We start from the raw sequence: 21,611 nt of genomic DNA, 5'->3' as shown, positions 1-21,611 counted from the left end.
TGATATGTTTTAACCCGTCACATACTAATGTATCACAATCCCTACTAAACCCCACCACTAGGTCTTGTTGATACACTGCGGCTGTTTTACTCGACTGAAAGTGAGCTTTAAGTTTAGTTCTTGACACGTTAAATTGGGGGGGGGGGGGGGGGGGGGGGGGGGGTTACACGTGTCACCCCCCCTCCCCCCTTATAGAGGCAGATCTTTATTAAAGGGTTATGCAGACCTGTCTTATTGAATCGGAATATGTTAAATGTTTCAAGTTTTAAACAGAAATGATGTAAGGAATGGCTGTAAGAAAATTTTAAACCTGAATCCAAACATTTTGACAATATCCACTATTCTTGGATCATAGTTATATATTTGACAGTTTCTGTTAATCAAGTTCTCGAATATTCTCCGATCAAGCTGTATTCTCAGATGTCATTACGTTATCTTAATTTTATAAATTTTACAGTCCACGAAGAAAGTATTACGTATGTATCGGTATTAAATAACTTTTCTATATTTATCATATTTATTAAATTATAGCGAAGAAGCAAAGTATCACATCTGTATTGGTATTAAATAAACTTTATATATTTATTAATTTATAGTAAAGAAGTATTACGTCTGTCTGACAAATGATCACACAATAGTTGTATAGTTAGTTAGTTATAAGTTATAATATATATACATATATTACAACGGTGTTTCTTTCTCTTTTAGCAAAGTGCTCAACTATTGGCTAGGAGCATTCTATAAGCGTAACAAAGTAAACGATGTTATCGTCAAACTAAAAGTTTCATGGATGTGTGAACAACAATCTTCAGTGACATGATTACAATTAAAATGGCAAACATTATACAGCACAGTGCTCCTTTATCAAATTCTTATAATTAACAATTACTCAATACTCCTAAAACCTATAGCTAACAACAATTCATTTTTTAATGCTTATAACTAATAAGTTCTTACTAAAATTGTCTAACTAAGAATTTCCTAGAATGTCTACATTTAGAGGTAACTTTGTTACACTTATATAATATATATCTCTACTATAATTCAGAGAATTATTTCTGTCTGTATGTCTGTACGACCGCCCACGTGCAAATTCGGCAGAAAGCAAAAGGTTGCAAAGTAACCATGGTAACGGTTTCGTTACACGCACGTGCACGTGCAAAGATTGTTAAAGCGGCATTTTTATCGGTTTTGTTGATATTACGTTGTGTTTAGTGCGAGCAACATTTTAATCGGCTGTATCTTCGGTTGTGAAGGATATTTTGACGCGATTTAAACTCACTAACAAAAATACTATTAGTTTCCTCCCTGTGACCACGGGTTTTCTAGTTATATATAATATAATATATATATATTATATTATATATATTATATATTAGTTACATATAATATAATAATTACCTATAACGTGAGGGTGTTAACATTAACACAGCATGTGTAAATGTTAACTCACAGCCTATATATATAACACATGTCTTATGAACTGTTGATTACTGGACAATATACTTGGCTATCTCAATTAGATAATATGGGATATAATATATGCACATAATATGCACGTGACAGCATATTTTACATTAACACTGAGGATTTGGCTGTTAAAAGCCACGTTATGTTACTACAAACATTTAGAGGATGTTGACCAGCAGGTAAATAACTAATAGTTTCAAGTATATCTAGCTGGTTAGTTGTTAGTTAGTGTAGTGTATAGTGTCTAGTTAGTTGTTAGTTAGTGTAGTGTATAGTGTCTAGTTAGCTGTTAGTTAGTGTAGTGTATAGTGTCTAGTTAGCTGTTAGTTAGTGTAGTGTATAGTGTCTAGTTAGTTGTTAGTTAGTGTAGTGTATAGTGTCTAGTTAGCTGTTAGTTAGTGTAGTGTATAGTGTCTAGTTAGTTGTTAGTTAGTGTAGTGTATAGTGTCTAGTTAGTTGTTAGTTAGTGTAGTGTATAGTGTCTAGTTAGCTGTTAGTTAGTGTAGTGTATAGTGTCTAGTTAGCTGTTAGTTAGTGTAGTGTATAGTGTCTAGTTAGTTGTTAGTTAGTGTAGTGTATAGTGTCTAGTTGGCTGTTAGTTAGTCTGTCTAACATACTACACTAGGTAATTGGCACTGTAACACAGTAGAGACCAGCTGTAAAACACGTGTTGCAACACTCCCTGCAACACTCCCTGCAATGTACCTCCCCTTACCTACACGTCCTACATCCTATATCCTATATCCTACATCCTACACGTCCTACACACCCTACATCCTACACACGTCCTAAAGTTTATAAAGCTGTACTTGTGCACACACATTCTTATCATTCCTGTCAGCCGAGAGCAAGTGTTATATTATTAGCTGGAACTCTATTAGACTAGTACTATAACTTTATTAGTTTAGTAGCAGGGTTGAATGTACACTCTAGTAGACTAGTAGCACTCTAGTAGCACTCTAGTAGACTAACACAGACTCTCTGGTCTCTATATCCATATTATATTCTCTATGATATTAGTCTCATTTAATAGCGTCGTGACTACACTTCTTGTAAAGTTGTGATAATGACGTTTAAGTGTACACCAAAGAGAACCGTATTGTTTTGTATTGTCTGTTTACATTTTATATTTTACACAAGCATATTCTATGAGGTGAGATGAAAGTAAAAACATTGGTTCATGAGGGTGAACTGGTTAAGTAATCACCTGATAAGTGGGATCAAATATAAACTGCACTGTAGCAGTGTAACAGTGTAACAGTGTGTCAGTGTAGCAGTGTAACAGTGTAACAGTGTAACAGTGTAACAGTGTAACAGTGTAACAGTGTGTCAGTGTAGCAGTGTAACAGAGTAACAGTGTAACAGTGTAACAGTGTAACAGTGTAACAGAGTAACAGTGTGTCAGTGTGTCAGTGTAGCAGTGTAACAGAGTAACAGTGTAACAGTGTAACAGTGTAACAGTGTAACAGTGTAACAGTGTAACAGTGTAACAGTGTTACAGTGTAACAGTGTAACAGTGTAACAGTGTAACAGTGTAACAGTGTAACAGTGTAACAGTGTAACAGTGTTACAGTGTAACAGTGTAACAGTGTAACAGTGTAACAGTGTGTCAATGTAGCAGTGTAACAGTGTAACAGTGTGTCAGTGTAGCAGTGTAACAGAGTAACAGTGTAACAGTGTAACAGTGTAACAGTGTGTCAGTGTAGCAGTGTAACAGAGTAACAGTGTAACAGTGTAACAGTGTAACAGTGTAACAGTGTAACAGTGTGTCAGTGTGTCAGTGTAGCAGTGTAGCAGTGTAACAGTGTAACAGTGTGTCAGTGTAGCAGTGTAACAGAGTAACAGTGTAACAGTGTAACAGTGTAACAGTGTAACAGTGTGTCAGTGTAACAGTGTAACAGTGTAACAGTGTAACAGTGTGTCAGTGTGTCAGTGTAGCAGTGTAACAGAGTAACAGTGTAACAGTGTAACAGTGTGTCAGTGTGTCAGTGTGTCAGTGTAGCAGTGTAACAGAGTAACAGTGTTACACGGTCTGAAAACTACACCAACCAAACTAACAGCACGCACTTAAATTTCACTAACTACACTGATAATAACTATCACCTGAATAATAAACTAGTATACTAGTTATTAGTAGTTTCTACTATAAAGTATAAAGTATAAGAAACTAGTATAATTAGTTAGTAGTTTCTACTATAAAGTATAAAGTATAAGAAACTAGTATAATTAGTTAGTAGTTTCTACTATAAAGTATAAAGTATAAGAAACTAGTATAATTAGTTAGTAGTTTCTACTATAAACTAGAAAGTATAAGAAACTAGTATAATTAGTTAGTAGTTTCTACTATAAAGTATAAAGTATAAGAAACTAGTATAATTAGTTAGTAGTTTCTACTATAAACTAGAAAGTATAACTAACTAATATACTTAGTTAGTAGTTTCTACTATAAACTAGAAAGTATAACTAACTAATATACTTAGTTAGTAGTTTCTACTATAAAGTATAACTAACCTTCTTGTCTACCCACATATCAGCCTCCTCGTTCAGTATCCTAGCTGACATGAGAGGAGTGTCTGGAACAGAGTTAGTGTCCTGTAAATATGAGGTGTAACCATGGTGACCAGCATATTATGTAGTTCACATATTATATGTAAACTTTTATATGCAAAATGGTTTTAGTTTTTGCCATGACAACTTTGTAAAAATGATGCGGGTAGCGTGAAGACTAAAAACGGACTCCTTTCCTCACACCCAAATTGGCGTTAGTTTTATCGGAAGCCTAATTACAAGGAAATAGGATTTATCAGTAGCACGATTGTTAGGATTCTTCACAAGTAATCCGAGCCACATATAACCAAATTACCGGGATTGTTCTGATGATTGTTGCCGGCTAACAGCTCGCCACTAAAGTGGTACAAATCACAAATATAATACGATAACCTCTCCCAATGATTGTGTAATTAATTATGCTGGTATGAAATGTAATTAAACATGGTGTTGTTTAATTAATTAATTAATTAACGCACCTTGATCCAGGGGTGGTTCATGGTCTGAGTGATGGTGAACCTCCTAGTTGTGTCAGTACAGAGGAGTCCTCGTATCAGATCTTTTGCTGAAATTAGTCATTATCTAATCGATATACAGATTGCAATGTGTGTGGAGTGAGACACTAGCTTATAGGAGTGCGTGTGTGTTAGTGTGAGTGTGGGAGTATAGACTATGTATTAGATAATCAATAATCCAGTTGTGATCACATGCGACTATGCGACAAGGTACTCTTCTGCTGAGAAAGTGATGAGATCATCTCTTGACGTGTGTAATTGCCCTTACTAGTGGTGCAACTTAAGAAGCACTGCCTTCCTTACAAGATATGACAGTGTAACTAGTATCATATCACAGTGATCTCACACAGTGTGTAATTCAGAGGTAATTATATATCACGTAATTAAGTAATTATGTAATTACTATCCAGGTGTAGGGAAAGGAAGTGGAAATCAGTCCTCAAAATTCATTTAGTTTTGCAATTGAAATATAATCATTGGTATGTTATAGTACACCATGCCACGTATAAAAGTTTAAACGTTTTGGAGTATTGTAAAATCACGCCACAAAGACCTATTTGTGGGTATTACAAGAGTGATAAGACATTAAATATCCGCAAATATAATAAATAGGTTTTTGTGGCGTGAGTTTGTGATACAAAATGCATCTCAGAGGGGGAATTATTAAAGTATTAAGGAATGTTGACTGCTAAGTGCAGTGGTGAACGATTTATTTTTAAAAAGTAACATAAAATATGTAGGGGGAGCACAATGTAGGGGCCGGGGGAGCACAATGTAGGGGCCGGGGGAGTACAATGTAGGGGGCCGGGGGAGCACAATGTAGGGGGCCGGGGGAGCATAACGGAGGGGGCCGGGGGAGCACAATGTAGGGGGCCGGGGGAGCACAATGTAGGGGCCGGGGGAGTACAATGTAGGGGGCCGGGGGAGCACAATGTAGGGGCCGGGGGAGTACAATGTAGGGGGCCGGGGGAGCACAATGTAGGGGGCCGGGGGAGCATAACGGAGGGGGCCGGGGGAGCACAATGTAGGGGGCCGGGGGAGCACAATGTAGGGGCCGGGGGAGTACAATGTAGGGGGCCGGGGGAGCACAATGTAGGGGGCCGGGGGAGCACAATGTAGGGGCCGGGGGAGTACAATGTAGGGGGCCGGGGGAGCACAATGTAGGGGGCCGGGGGAGCATAACGGAGGGGGCCGGGGGAGCACAATGTAGGGGGCCGGGGGAGCACAATGTAGGGGCCGGGGGAGTACAATGTAGGGGGCCGGGGGAGCACAATGTAGGGGCCGGGGGAGTACAATGTAGGGGGCCGGGGGAGCACAATGTAGGGGCCGGGGGAGTACAATGTAGGGCCCGGGGGAGCACAATGTAGGGGGCCGGGGGAGCACAATGTAGGGGCCGGGGGAGTACAATGTAGGGCCCGGGGGAGCACAATGTAGGGGGCTGGGGGAGCACAATGTAGGGGGCCGGGGGAGTCTAATGTAGGGGGCCGGGGGAGCACAATGTAGGGGGCCGGGGGAGCATAACGGAGGGGGCCGGGGGAGCACAATGTAGGGGGCCGGGGGAGCACAATGTAGGGGCCGGGGGAGTACAATGTAGGGGGCCGGGGGAGCACAATGTAGGGGGCCGGGGGAGCACAATGTAGGGGGCCGGGGGAGCATAACGGAGGGGGCCGGGGGAGCACAATGTAGGGGGCCGGGGGAGCACAATGTAGGGGCCGGGGGAGCACAATGTAGGGGGCCGGGGGAGCACAATGTAGGGGGCCGGGGGAGCACAATGTAGGGGGCCGGGGGAGCATAACGGAGGGGGCCGGGGGAGCACAATGTAGGGGCCGGGGGAGTACAATGTAGGGGGCCGGGGGAGCACAATGTAGGGGGCCGGGGGAGCACAATGTAGGGGCCGGGGGAGTACAATGTAGGGGGCCGGGGGAGCACAATGTAGGGGCCGGGGGAGTACAATGTAGGGCCCGGGGGAGTACAATGTAGGGGGCCGGGGGAGCACAATGTAGGGGGCCGGGGGAGCACAATGTAGGGGCCGGGGGAGTACAATGTAGGGGTCCGGGAGAGTACAATGTAGGGGGCCGGGGGAGTACAATGTAGGGGCCGGGGGAGCACAATGTTCTTGGGAATGAAATTTCCAGAAATGAGGGTATTTAAACAAAAATTTAAAAGTGAGTAAAAATGTTAAATATTTCTGTTTTAATAGTGAGGTTCACTTTGTCGGGGATATTATAACCAAACAATCCTAACAATTGGCATTGTCTCCCCCCTTTAAGTGGTTAATAAGAGTGAGATTTGTTTGATAGAAAATTAACAAATCAATTTGTTAGAGATTTGTTTGTGCTGTCCCCCGGATACATATATAACTATTACCTGATAGTTTCGTAAGTTTAGCAAGCACTCACATTATCCAATAACCAAGCTCAATAAAGTTGTGTACACAATATTTATACAAATTCTGAATATATGCAGGATACTCTAAATATGCGTAATAAATTACCTGATTCTGAGACATTGCTCCACTCTGGATCGGGAAACGTGTAATCTCCTTGTCTGATCCGTTTCTTCATTCCCGGAGACATGGGGGCTCCTCCTTCCGTGTGGAATGGGGGGTAACCGCATATTCTGGGGGAAAAAGGGTCTGTTACTCCCTGCTACTAGAGTAAAAGGGACTGTTACTCCCTGCTACTAGAGTAAAAGGGACTGTTACTCCCTGCTACTAGAGTAAAAGGGACTGTTACTCCCTGCTACTAGAGTAAAAGGGACTGTTACTCCCTGCTACTAGAGTAAAAGGGACTGTTACTCCCTGCTACTAGAGTAAAAGGGACTGTTACTCCCTGCTACTAGAGTAAAAGGGACTGTTACTCCCTGCTACTAGAGTAAAAGGGACTGTTACTCCCTGCTACTAGAGTAAAAGGGACTGTTACTCCCTGCTACTAGAGTAAAAGGGACTGTTACTCCCTGCTACTAGAGTAAAAGGGACTGTTACTCCCTGCTACTAGAGTAAAAGGGACTGTTACTCCCTGCTACTAGAGTAAAAGGGACTGTTACTCCCTGCTACTAGAGTAAAAGGGACTGTTACTCCCTGCTACTAGAGTAAAAGGGACTGTTACTCCCTGCTACTAGAGTAAAAGGGACTGTTACTCCCTGCTACTAGAGTAAAAGGGACTGTTACTCCCTGCTACTAGAGTAAAAGGGACTGTTACTCCCTGCTACTAGAGTAAAAGGGACTGTTACTCCCTGCTACTAGAGTAAAAGGGACTGTTACTCCCTGCTACTAGAGTAAAAGGGACTGTTACTCCCTGCTACTAGAGTAAAAGGGACTGTTACTCCCTGCTACTAGAGTAAAAGGGACTGTTACTCCCTGCTACTAGAGTAAAAGGGACTGTTACTCCCTGCTACTAGAGTAAAAGGGACTGTTACTCCCTGCTACTAGAGTAAAAGGGACTGTTACTCCCTGCTACTAGAGTAAAAGGGACTGTTACTCCCTGCTACTAGAGTAAAAGGGACTGTTACTCCCTGCTACTAGAGTAAAAGGGACTGTTACTCCCTGCTACTAGAGTAAAAGGGACTGTTACTCCCTGCTACTAGAGTAAAAGGGACTGTTACTCCCTGCTACTAGAGTCAAAGGGACTGTTACTCCCTGCTACTAGAGTAAAAGGGACTGTTACTCCCTGCTACTAGAGTAAAAGGGACTGTTACTCCCTGCTACTGGAGTAAAAGGGACTGTTACTCCCTGCTACTGGAGTAAAAGGGACTGTTACTCCCTGCTACTGGAGTAAAAGGGACTGTTACTCACTGCTACTGGAGTAAAAGGGACTGTTACTCCCTGCTACTAGAGTAAAAGGGACTGTTACTCCCTGCTACTAGAGTAAAAGGGACTGTTACTCCCTGCTACTAGAGTAAAAGGGACTGTTACTCCCTGCTACTAGAGTAAAAGGGACTGTTACTCCCTGCTACTAGAGTAAAAGGGACTGTTACTCCCTGCTACTAGAGTAAAAGGGACTGTTACTCCCTGCTACTAGAGTAAAAGGGACTGTTACTCCCTGCTACTAGAGTAAAAGGGACTGTTACTCCCTGCTACTAGAGTAAAAGGGACTGTTACTCCCTTCTACTAGAGTAAAAGGGACTGTTACTCCCTGCTACTAGAGTAAAAGGGACTGTTACTCCCTGCTACTAGAGTAAAAGGGACTGTTACTCCCTGCTACTAGAGTAAAAGGGACTGTTACTCCCTGCTACTAGAGTAAAAGGGACTGTTACTCCCTGCTACTAGAGTAAAAGGGACTGTTACTCCCTGCTACTAGAGTAAAAGGGACTGTTACTCCCTGCTACTAGAGTAAAAGGGACTGTTACTCCCTGCTACTAGAGTCAAAGGGACTGTTACTCCCTGCTACTAGAGTAAAAGGGACTGTTACTCCCTGCTACTAGAGTAAAAGGGACTGTTACTCCCTGCTACTAGAGTAAAAGGGACTGTTACTCCCTGCTACTATAGTAAAAGGGGCTGTTACTCCCTGCTACTAGAGTAAAAGGGTCTGTTACTCCCTGCTACTAGAGTAAAAGGGACTGTTACTCCCTGCTACTAGAGTAAAAGGGACTGTTACTCCCTGCTACTATAGTATGTGCATTATGACTGTGCACCGGGTTAAAACCCCTTTCATTTTAAATTATTTTACAATATTATTAAAAAGAAGGCATTCAAGTTTCAACTGTTCCATCTTCCACTGTAGAATTAGCAACTTGCAGTATTCACGCCGAGACATGCCAGTTATTTAAAGGCTCACTCGAACTTACAATTTAATTAAACCCACAAACATCTACATCGAACCAATCATACGTCTTCGCTTCATCACGTCTTAATTTACTTAATTTTCTCTGTAATGATTAGAAATGAAACTTTATTCAGTTAATTCCACAGTTTGTTGAGTTAACACTCATATTCACACAGAGTGATTGGTTAGTGTAATGAGATACTAATCAGAGGAAGAGAGGGTGTGTAATATCATGTTCATATAAGTGCTTCTTTGAAACACGATGCGACGACAGTCATGTCACTTAGTGTACAGACTACAGGGAGCTGGAGAGCTAGAGGTTTCAAATTAGCTTATTGGAACTATTAATCGTCAGTTTATTATACAGCTAGTTGTTTTATGTATTATATAATACATTTAAATATTATGCGCTTCAATCACATATTCTAGTGACATATTCTAGTAACATATTATTCTGGTAACATATTCATGGAGAGCACTGCAACTTATATCATAAGGCCACGAGTGCAGAGTGTGACGCTGAGGAAGTTGGATAACCGAGAAACCATCCTCAAACTATATCACACGTACAATATGGTCACACGTACAACATGGTCACACGTACAATATGGTCACACGTACAACATGGTCACACGTACAATATGGTCACACGTACAAAATGGTCACACGTACAATATGATCATACGTACGCTAGAATTGCAATACTCCTATACTTCTAATAGAATCCCACAAATCCCTCATTCCGACCCGCGCTGGAACACGCTAGAATTGCTGAAGAGTTGACACACTCACTCACTGCTGACTGCTATCTCTCAACGTACTAAACATTATAATACGTGCTGAGCACACAGTTAGAGGCCCACACGTTCTGTTAGAGGCCTGCAACGTGCAACACACTGCTGAGGAACATTCCAGAGGTCTAGAATACATTCCGCGTCCTCTGCAAATAGTTTCTCTGGAACTGAGACTATAGTATCTGCTATACTGACAGAGCACTCGTACACCTCCTACAAGCGTACACGCTGCACTGTTTACATGCTGTTTACATGCCGTTTATCCGACAGTTAATAATATTACTCACTAACAGCGCGAGCCTAGCGGCGAAATTATAATAACTTTGCGGAGGGAATTATATTGCATGAGGAGGCTTCTCTTCTCTAGTGGTGAAGTTGGGAGTGTTTGTTTGTGAGGGTGGAGTGTGACACACACCCAAACAACACCCTAGCAACACCCTAACAACATCCTAACAACATCCTAATAACACCCTAACAACACCCTAACAACACCCTCACAACACCCTAACAACACCCTAATTACACCCTAACAACACCCTAACAACACCCTAACAACACCCTAACAACATCCTAACAACACCCTAACAACGTACGTGACCAGGACGGTGTGATTACTAGTTACTATTTGTTACATCTGTACAGGTTTGGGCATGTTGTTATGTTACATCATAGTGACGTCATAGTGACGTCATAGTGAGCTCACTGCTGTGCTAATGTTTGTGTTAGATCATGCAACATGATATATATGTCCGGTGACACATCGTAATGTTATCAGGTGGGATGTAATACTGTCTGCAATCTGATACTCACACAAAAGCGAAATAATCGCTTACAATTTAGGATGTAAGTATAATTATATGTAATATAAAATATAAATATCTCCGGGATTTCGACGCGGGATCATATTATCACTCAGCCCGGCCCGCTGTTAGATAAACATCTCAAGGTGATATCATCCCGCCCCGGAAATTTGTATAAACCCGGCCCGCTTTTTAGTCGTAACTGATGTTTATCATTCAATTCTCCGACTTACAATAATCAATGATACTGCTGATTAGAACTCGATAATAGTAGAACAGTTAGACGCGCGATCACGTGGGCGCGTCACGTGCGTACCACGTGCCACCAATAGCATACGCCGAGTCTATACCACGTGACACGAAAGCGCACCACGTGATATGAAACATCGTAACCGTCCACTTCTTTTACACGCAAATTCCTGGGAACGTTGCCAAAGCAGCTAATTCTTGGAATTTCTCCAACGCGTGGCGTGAGAAGTTGGCGACTAGCCAGCTACCCTTGTCCGTGCCCTAAAAATAGTATTGTTTTGCTTGCTCTCCTTTCAGCTCTTGTTCCTGCTAACGTTCAAGCTATTGCTCCACTATGACAGATCGGTTTGACATTCAGATTGAAATAAAAACTATTTTATCACTCTCTTCTAAAGTATAAATCCCTTGTCGAAATCGCCGGAGATAATTATAATCCATAAACACTTCACGCTCAGGGCTAAATAAATGTAATCCCTCAGCTGGCGCTTCGGGATTACATATTAACACAAAACTCGTGCACTGCGCGCACTCGTATGTGTTTATCAGATCATCCCGCTAGCGCGGGATGATCTGTTATATAAACCCTTTGCGTGGCGGGTTTATGTTATTATAAATAGTGAGTATAATACAATAACGTGTTTAAAGGAGTAAGGAAGTATGTGCTGTCATCACATTCTAACTGAGCTCTTTTATTTGACGGCCTGTAAGTGTAAATACACACATTACACAGTATTACACACGTTGCAGGATAACAGCCGTGAGCCGAGATACAGTCAACCCCGATTTACCGCGGCTATCTCCTTTCCTTCAAATAGGGCTTAGGATGTATCATAATGTAATCAAAAGAAACCTTGATTTACTGCCAACCCCGATTAACCGCGGATGTTTTTTTAAAGCCGAATAGATTACCTACTCAACACTCAATTTTCAATTCTCATAATTATAATATACATTATATTAATAGTAATAGTATTCGCTTTTTCGAACTCACAGCATATACATTATACATGAAATATAAATAATAATAAAAGTAAAATAATATACTCACAATATATAGATAATGATAAAAGTAAAATAATATACTCACAATATATAGATAATGATAAAAGTAAAATAATATACTCACAATATATAGATAATAACGCCCAGAGACCACATGTCACATGACATGTCGTACTTCTCCGGTCCCAGTACTTCAGGAGCTGAGAATAACAACTGTTAATATAGCAGGGTTAATATAGCAGGGTTAATATAGCAGGGAACAGTGACGGAGTACCCTAACAACACCCTAACAACACCCTAACAACACCCTATCAGGAGCTGAGAATAACAACAGTTAATATAGCAGGGTACAGTGACGGAGTACCCTAACAACACCCTAACAACACCCTAACAACACCCTATCAGGAGCTGAGAATAACAACAGTTAATATAGCAGGGTACAGTGACGGAGTACCCTAACAACACCCTAACAACACCCTAACAACACCCTAACAACACCCTAACAACACCCTAACAGGAGCTGAGAATAACAACAGTTAATATAGCAGGGTACAGTGACGGAGTACCCTAACAACACCCTAACAACACCCTAACAACACCCTAACAACACCCTAACAGGAGCTGAGAATAACAACAGTTAATATAGCAGGGTTAATATAGCAGGGTACAGTGACGGAGTACCCTAACAACACCCTAACAACTGCACCCTAACAACACCCTAACAGGAGCTGAGAATAACAACAGTTAATATAGCAGGGTTAATATAGCAGGGTACAGTGACGGTGTAATATTAAATAAATGTAGAAGTTTGCTACTTAGAGCTGGAGATTTAGACGTCTACCTATTTAGAGAGATAATTAGCGCTATCTAGCGTCATCAGGCGTCATTTCACGCTAGATGACGCTAGATGACGTCATTTCACGCTAGATGACGCTAGATGACGTCATTTCACGCTAGATGACGCTAGATGTCGAATTTCAACTATCGGTAAAGGTCCGAGTTTGAGATGTCTGCCTACTTAGAGATTGAGGGTTCTAAGACTCCTAGCTATTAGTATTTAAAGTTTGAGATGTCCGCCTACTTAGAGATTGAGGGTTCTAAGACTCCTAGCTATTAGTATTTAAAGATTGAGATGTCTGCCTCAAAGAGAGCTGAGAGCAGTAATGTTGTCAGACCAACATTACCGCTCTGGAGAAATCAATAATATTTATTTTCTAAAATGATGGTGCATGATGTAACCTAAACATATTGTGGCTCGATGCTATTTATAGCTCTGATAGGGTTATATTCATTTATTGGATAGGTTGAAGTATGAAAAGGGAACCATGTAGTAGCAGTACAGGATGGAATTGTTAAATTGCCTTTATGATAATCTTATATCCCAGGGCTTTGCTATAATCATAATATATCCTGTATGTCTTAATACGATTCCTTTACTATCCTTCAATAAAACACGGTGTAGTTATTGGTTAAGGGGGCCGGGGGGGGGGGTCTTCATCAAAATTAGGTGTAGTTATTGGTTAACAATAATATACATCAAGTAGTAGTTAGTACTCTAATATGACACCTCCTCATGCAGCAAACAAAGCCACTACAAGCAGTCACTTTGTTATCTATACAAATAATACCACTGAGAGAATATGTCCCATGAGACTCTATTCACCCGTCTAAAGTACACCCAATATGCTAACCACCAGAACCACCTCGTCCTACACCACTTCTATTTCCAACATGTTAGTGTGTCCTGTGTTTGCACAGTGGTTGCTGTTTGCAGCAGCCCTGGAGACCGCTTTATCCTCGCTGCATCATTTCGACTTGGCTAAAGCGCCAGTGATAAGAATAGCGCGCTGCACCATGAGACTCCACAACAACGGAACAGAGATCGGAGACGTGGAGTTCTGGTCGGATGGCACAAGTCAACAGATGGAGGTGAGACTGGAGAGTACGGTAATTAAAGAGGGGAACCACGGCCTACACATACACAAGGACAGTGTGCAGGGGTACGACTGTGGGTCTACATCCGGCCATTACAACCCAACTGACAAGGAACACGGCAGTCCTCTGTCTTTTGACGAGAGCCGCCATGTGGGGGACTTTGGTAATGTCAAGGCTGATGCTAAAGGTAGGGTCAACTGGCAGTCTAAGTTTGTGGTGAGGAGCAGTGGAGGTACTAACCATGCTACCATTCATATTGAGCCGCTCTTATTAGAGAAGAGAAGGAAACAGAAGAAGAGTAAGAAGAGCAAGGGCGGAAAAGCAAAGAAAGATAAAGGAGGAAAAAAAGGCAAAGGAAAAAAAAAGAAGAACAAACCCATCATTGATGGTGTACCTTCGCCAGAAATTGCCATTCAACCAGTACCAGAAATTGCCGTTCAACCAGTACCAGAAATTACCGTTCAACCTATACCAGAGCCAGAAATTGCCGTTCAACCAATACCAGAACCAGAAATTGCCGTTCAACCAATACCAGAACCAGAAATTGCCGTTCAACCTATACCAGTACCAGAAGATGTCTATTACGTTCCCCCGCCACCTCCACCACGCCCTGCCTACATGTTCTACGCAAGGTACCTGGTCAACTCTATGCGCTTCACTCTGGACGGGGAACAGTCCATAGTGGGACGATCAGTAGTACTACATGACGGGACAGATGATGAGGGTAAGGGAGGGGACGAGGGGAGCAAGGCAACAGGAAATGCTGGTTCACGTGTTGCCTGCTGCACTCTCGTCGAGGTTTGAACATGATCGGACAACCGGGTTTTTTTGAGCTTTCTTTTTTTGTAAAATATTGCGAAATTAAATATGCGAAATAATGGACTTTTGATGATGTTATGTTAAATTTTGATATGGATTCATTGAAATTCAAGTAGTGAAGTTGTGAGAATAAAACTAAAATTATGGTGATATGTTAAACACATTATGATGAAACTATTTGCATTGACTTCTTTAAATTTGTTCTAAAATTAAAATGAAAAATCGAAAGATCACAGAAAAGATTTTATGAATCTGCACTGCTGAATTTAATAGGTTCGGTTAAATTAATTAATTAATTAACTATTACCTGCGTAGTAGGGTGTAAAACAGGGAGTCTTCAGTTTCAAACCGCTCACAACCTCACTAGCAAACCCAAAGTCTGTTAGTTTTAACGTTGCATTCGCGTCATGGTTCTTGAATAACAGGTTCTCAGGCTGCAAAGAGAAAGAAACTATTTAATTTTTAGCTCAACAATCTCGTCACATTATTTTATGGTTGAAAGCCTTGTAAAATGTAAATGATTCTCCTTAAAAGTCCACTAAAAAACCATTCGAGACGGCCTGTGATAAATTCCAAGCCAGACCGGTGTGATGTAATCTCTCTCTCTCTCTTCAGACAGATAGTTGTATCACACAATGCCACCCATGTCAACATGAACATTTAGAAAGTCGGCGACATTCATTTGTTTGGGTCGTGACGTGCTTGTTTCACTGTTATTATTATACACGTATTATATAACGTGTAAACTCCTGTGTTGGCCGGTGTCTGTTTTATCATTATATCATCTTCTGGTCAAACACAACTATCATTGTCTAAAATAAGTAACACCAGAGCTAGCGGCGTCATGATTTAAAGTCGAGAAACTTTAGTGGTTTAAATTAATTTGATTGATAAAGAAATCTGACCTTGGTTCATAGAAGTACCAGGAGTTTTTAAAAACTATGAAAATTGTTGCACAGATAAGTTAACTTTGAAATGGTAAAATTGTAGAATCATAATGTTATGATAAATTTACCTTTATATCCCTATGTGCGACATTCTTTGAATGCAAGCAAGACAGAGCCTCGCATATTTGCCTGGTTATTATGCTTGCTTCTTTCTCAGTAAAAGCATCATCACCTTTAGATTGAATTCTTTCGAATAACTCTCTGCCCTCCATACTGAGTGAAGTTGCATAGGTTAAGTAAAATATAAACTAACTCGTGTAAATTGTTTACAGGACAGAAGTTTACTACAAGTTTAGATATTTTATGAAACATTTTAACTTACCATTCCATAACCATAAGGTAGCATTTGGTGCCAGAGAATGTGTTCTCGTAGACATCAACCACATTGACTATATTTTGATGGGATCGTACCATCCAATGCAGGGCACACTCTCTGTACGCCTTCGCACTCTTCCTCAGAGCCTGGTATAATGGGTTATTAGAAGGTTTAAAACACAAGAAAATATATTCGTCCGAGAGACGAGTGGTAATTAAATAGCTTTTCAGTAAAAACGGTTTCATAATTGCCATAAAGTTTAAAAATATGCAAGAAACTCACTTTTAAAGCATATTTCTGATTAGTTTTCTTGTTGAAGCACTCAACGACCTTGCCATTAATTCCAACACCAAGAGTACGGGAGGATATGGTGTAATCATTGGTAATATTAGTGGTTTTGAATTTTATTGTCCCTAAGTTAAGGGTTGTAGGTGGTTGTGGTGGGGGCGGCTGTTGCCCATTCCCCTCTTTCTTGAATATGTGAAACGGCATGTGTTCTACCTAGAAAAATAAATTGTGTTCAATTTTTAACAATCAGTTATCATTAAAGAAATATACATTCAGTTCAGAATTGTAATTAGTCGATCATGCCATGGTGAAATATGGTTTTCAATCAAAATCCCCCCAATGATAACTGTGCCTAAGCAAAGAAAATATTATAGAATATAAGTATAACAGAATCAATTCATGATACACCACTAAACACGATTGAGACCTAATTAACTCTGTTAAAAGATCTAACATCTAGTTAGGATATCTTTACATGCATTAGTAAAAGAGAAAAAATAGTACAAGTTTTTAATCAAAACCTGTACAGTAGCAATGGAAGGACAGGTAACTAACGGGGCAAGGAATGCGCGTGCCTGGAAGCTTTTGCACACACCGAAACGCTAGTTCAGTTAAGTTTATAGAGACAAGGCTCAGATTAGGACTAGAAGAAAAATTGTAAGCAGACATTAGGGGTTCTGTTTATAATAGTTGTTATTATAGGTTGCAGTCTTGTTGTGACAAAAAGTCTACACTAAAACATTCTTTGGTTTATATTGTGTAGTTCAAGGATATAAAATGCAGCTTCAAGCTTTCAAGGTGGATATTGGAGAGCTGGCGAAAGATTATGGCCTTTGTATCAATGGTTATAATAAGCTATAAATATCTTAAACTATACAGTGCTAATTAAAATTTCTTTAAACTTCATTCTCAAATTAGATTTTTAAAATTCAAAAGTAAATATACAATAATTTTATTAAAACTTTCTCACACATACTTTACTCACAGGACAAGACTTGGAAAACAGTAGCCTAGGGTAATTTTAATTGAGATGTGTGTGACCAGCCAGTTATAATGTTTGGGAAATAAGATTTGCGCAGTCAAAATCTTTGACAGTCCAATCAAGCAGGGCGTGATTATGTTGATTCGTTAATAGCGCACGTTTTAGCTTACCTCGCAAGCACATTACACTAGTAGTAAAGTCAGTCATTCTGAATTTTGGGGTTATAATGTTAAAAATTTTGGTTGATCTAGTGTTGTGATTGTCAGGTGGGTCTGCCTGACAGATTAGAAGGCAGGGTTTCCTCGAGGAACACGTGTAACCTTCATGTAAGGATATTGGAGCACGGAATTTCATTATCTTGTAGAGCTCGAGGTAACTGTGGTATGTATAGAGATTTTGTATAGCTAGAATATTATTATGCTTAAATATCGGTTTGGTGTGCTCTTTTATGAAAAATTTTTGGTCAAGTTTCTGGTGTCCTATAGGCCTAGTACGTGCACAAGTCTTAAACTTATCAAGGTACGCCAGCCTGTCGCCAAATAGTACTCTGAGACAGTACTTCTGAGCAGTAAATAATGAGCTTATACGTTGTTTCGCTGCCCCACCCCATACAGATATACAGTAGGAAAGATGTGATTCGAACAGGGTATAATATAATTGTTGGTGTAGAAATTCTGGAAGGGAGCAGCGAAGTCTACATAAAGTGGATGTGGAATGATTTAGAGTTCGCTTAAGTGCTTTGATGTGATCTTCCCATGATAGGTTCTCGTCAATTATAACACCCAGAAATTTTGCGGATGAAACCTTTTTGATTGGAAAGTTGCCTATAGTTAATACAACTTCAGGGTGTGATAAAGTCTCTCACTTAGAACCTGCCATGGTGGGTTTGAAGTGTATGTAGCAGCACTTAGACATGTTTATATGTAACTTATTCGCTCTCATATAAGACTTTAATGATGACAAAAGCTCATTTCCTCGTTCATATGCCTCACGTTTTGTTTTTCCGACAACAAATATATTGGTATCATCAGCAAAGGTAACAAATGATCCTAGTTTAGAACTGTTTGTGATGTCGTTCATATAAAGAAGAAATAGGAGAGGTCCAAGAATTGAACCCTGTGGGACACCAAATTGAATAGATAGGGTATCTGATTTTTCTCCTACAACTTCGGTGTATTGTTGCCTGTTTGTCAAGTAGCTTTTAATGAGGTTATTTGCAACTCCTCTCACTCCACATCCCTCTAGTTTTATAAGAAGTGTTGAATGGTCGATAGTGTCAAAAGCTTTGCTTAGGTCAATGAATATTCCTAAAACATGATTCTTAAGTTTAAGAGATTTCGTAATCAAATTTACAGAGTAATTGACTGCATGAGATGTAGAGTGAGATTTCCTAAATCCAAACTGCGTCTTCGATATAACTCCCTGGGAGCTAACAAATCCGTATATTCTAGAATATATGAGCTTTTCAAAGATCTTACCGAAGACGGACAGTGTGGAGATAGGACGGTAGTTCTCAATTTCTTCTGGGTTACCTTTCTTATATACAGGTGTTATTTTACCAGTTTTCAGGACATCAGGAAATATACCTTTGGTCATAAGGATATTAAAGTAATTCGATAATACAGGTGCAATTACATGAGATGACTTTTTTACTACACTTATGGGAATGTCACTGGCTTTACCATTTTCGAACTCGCTTATGATTTTCAATATTTCGTTCGAGGAGCAATCTTCTAGCCTAATATTTTTTTCATTTCTTGGGTTCAGGAAGTCATAGAAAGTTTTCATGGGTAATATAGGCAGGCCATCAGATAGATTATGCAGTGTCTCATTCAGCTTTGGTGCAATAGAGACAAACCAAGCATTGAATCCATTAGCAATTGCTCTTCTATCAACTATTCTTTGGTTATCAATGATAAATGGGGGCTTGGTTTGCCTCTTCTTTTTGCCCCTGAGTTCGTTAATAATTTGCCAGGTTTTCTTGCTGTTTTCACAGTTGTTTACGATTTCGTTACAGTAATGCCAACGTTTGGCAGCTTTAATGATAGCTTTGAGCATCCTACGATAATCACTAAATACTTGGTAGAGCAAGAAATTACCACCAGGGTTCTTATTAGTAACGGTGTCAGACCACTCCTTACGCAGTTCATGCTTTCTTTCTACAGACTGGATGATACTGTCTGTAATCCATGGGTTAAGTTTGGGAGTTCTTTTTGTCACTTTTGGTACCTCCAGTTTGCAGTGTTTGTCAAGTGTCTGGTCAAAACATGCCGTGAACTCATCAAATTTTGTTGAAGGAGTGAGCTGGTTTACCCTCACCTCAAGTTCAGATACAAAGCTTTTTAATTTGGAACTTGAGTAATCATAATAGCGGACATGTTTCTGAGGCTCTGTATTGCAAGGGGTCTCTACTGAAGTGAAGGTAAATATAGGGGCATGCTCACCAAGCCATTCTTCAATAACACCTGATAAGACTATATTCTCAATTTTATTTGTTAAAATGTTATCGATGCAGGAACTTTTACAGTTTTGACGAAAATGTGTTGCAATGGAGATAGTCGGGTAAAAGCCATTTCTGTATAAAGTATCCTCTAAGAGCTGGGAACTGGTAGATATATTAAGTATGTTTGAGTTAAAGTCTCCCAACAAATTGACAGTTTTCCCATTTAGCTGCTTTGCAAGTAATTCAAGGGTTTCACAAAAGCTATCAAAGCAGCCATTAGGGGGTCGGTAGATGACTCCATGAACAATTTTGCAGCCTGCGCTATCTGTGGTTTCAACAAAGAGACTCTCAATATTTGTAGTACAGTGTGATACATTTTCTAAGACCACAGTGTTTAAATGGTCAGATACATAGAGTGCAACACCTGTGCCTTTTTTCTTACCTGCCAATGTTTCTTGATAGAATCCTGTGTATGCTGGAATTTGGTACAGACCCTGCTGTGCAGGATCAGTATTGGTTTCAGCAAGACCAATCATATCAAACGAGTGCTCTATACTTTTGAGTTCAATTAGGAAGCTATCAAAGTTAGATGCGTTTCCATCTATATTGTAGAATAAAGTTGATAACATAGATTTTTTTGAGGAATTGAGCTGCTTGATTGCATTTAAGAACTCGAGTTTAGAGTAGCGACGGCAACTTTCAAGTACATGGGCATATGATGCAATTAAGGCATCCTCCTGGTTTCTATTATCATAGAATCTATCAGAATCAATAGATTCCTCATCAGATGGAAATGGGCAGTACCGTTCTTCTGCAGAACTGGCACACTCGCAGCACATCCATTGTCCATTTTTGCATGAATATTTAGCTGATTTGAAACACTTAGTATGAATGGCATTATTACAGTTTTCACACTCTAGTAAAGGTTGTCCGATATTAATAGATCTACTGCATGGCTCACACACATCTTTAATAATTTTCATAATCATTTTTACTAAGTGGGGTTGTTAGACCCCACTGACTGGTTGTGTTTTCCATGTCTTGTCCGTTCTTGCCTCTCTCTCACATACACCCAATGCTTCACACACCTCACAAATTTGGTAATACCATAAACTCCTAAGTGAATATCATCACCACCTCTGGTCAGGTTGGTGGCAAGGAGTCCCTTGCTATCTAAAAAGTGTCCAACTCCAAGGTGCCACACACTCTGGTTAAAGTTGGCACTCAACATTTCTCCAACAAGCCGATTGAAGGTCATGATATTCTCGTTCATTTGAGGTAGCCTGGTTGGAAGGACTGCTGCTACAAAAATTAGTGGCTGAAAGTCTGGTATAAATAGTATTCGAATGAATAAGTGTATGCATTCAGATAACTAGCAGGAACCAGTCTAACCCTAAAGTGGTGTCAAGACTCGAGAGACTAAAATAATTATTAACTATTTAATTCGCGTTTTTGACACCACTTGGAAGTCCAAATTTTGGGCACTAAAATTCTTATTCTTTGGCCTATTTTTTTATTTTTTCATGCAGATTTGGCCATTAAAGCATTTGACCCAGTCAAAAAAGTTTGAGTTTTATATCTTTTACGGTTTTTGCGGAAAGTTGCGTTAAAGTTGATGCCATGGTGGCAGTAAAATGGCACGGAACCATATCGTCTCGCTTTATATATAGTAAGATTATATCGAATTTTCATTTTAATATGAGAAGAAGAAGGCTTGCATGAAGATCGCTGAGATCAGCCT

General features: G+C 40.2%; 1 protein-coding gene and 1 long non-coding RNA gene across 2 annotated transcripts in view; both read right to left on the bottom strand.

Moving 5' to 3' along the window:
* The window catches only part of LOC134815808 (MAP kinase-activated protein kinase 2-like), a 37,035-nt gene extending 20,381 nt beyond the window's left edge, over positions 1–16,654 (bottom strand). The window contains exons 1-8 of the mRNA XM_063824398.1: positions 16,440–16,654; positions 16,164–16,303; positions 15,910–16,054; positions 15,202–15,328; positions 12,265–12,340; positions 7,027–7,151; positions 4,497–4,582; positions 3,982–4,062 (exon numbers count right to left, since the gene is read on the bottom strand). Coding sequence (XP_063680468.1) covers positions 3,982–4,062; positions 4,497–4,582; positions 7,027–7,151; positions 12,265–12,340; positions 15,202–15,328; positions 15,910–16,054; positions 16,164–16,303; positions 16,440–16,649 — 990 coding nt within the window. The 5' untranslated portion in view covers positions 16,650–16,654. The remainder of the gene's footprint in view (positions 1–3,981; positions 4,063–4,496; positions 4,583–7,026; positions 7,152–12,264; positions 12,341–15,201; positions 15,329–15,909; positions 16,055–16,163; positions 16,304–16,439) is intronic.
* Positions 1–21,611, bottom strand: part of LOC134815810 (uncharacterized) — a 67,124-nt gene that overhangs the window by 41,138 nt on the left and 4,375 nt on the right. The gene's annotated exons all lie outside the window — the stretch shown is intronic.

Source organism: Bolinopsis microptera, chromosome 5, assembly GCF_026151205.1.
Source record: "Bolinopsis microptera isolate Bmic1 chromosome 5, MBARI_Bmic_1.0, whole genome shotgun sequence".
Taxonomy (NCBI): domain Eukaryota; kingdom Metazoa; phylum Ctenophora; class Tentaculata; order Lobata; family Bolinopsidae; genus Bolinopsis; species Bolinopsis microptera.
The sequence above is the reverse complement of the archived record's forward strand: the minus strand, read 5'-3'. Positions and strand labels throughout refer to the sequence as shown.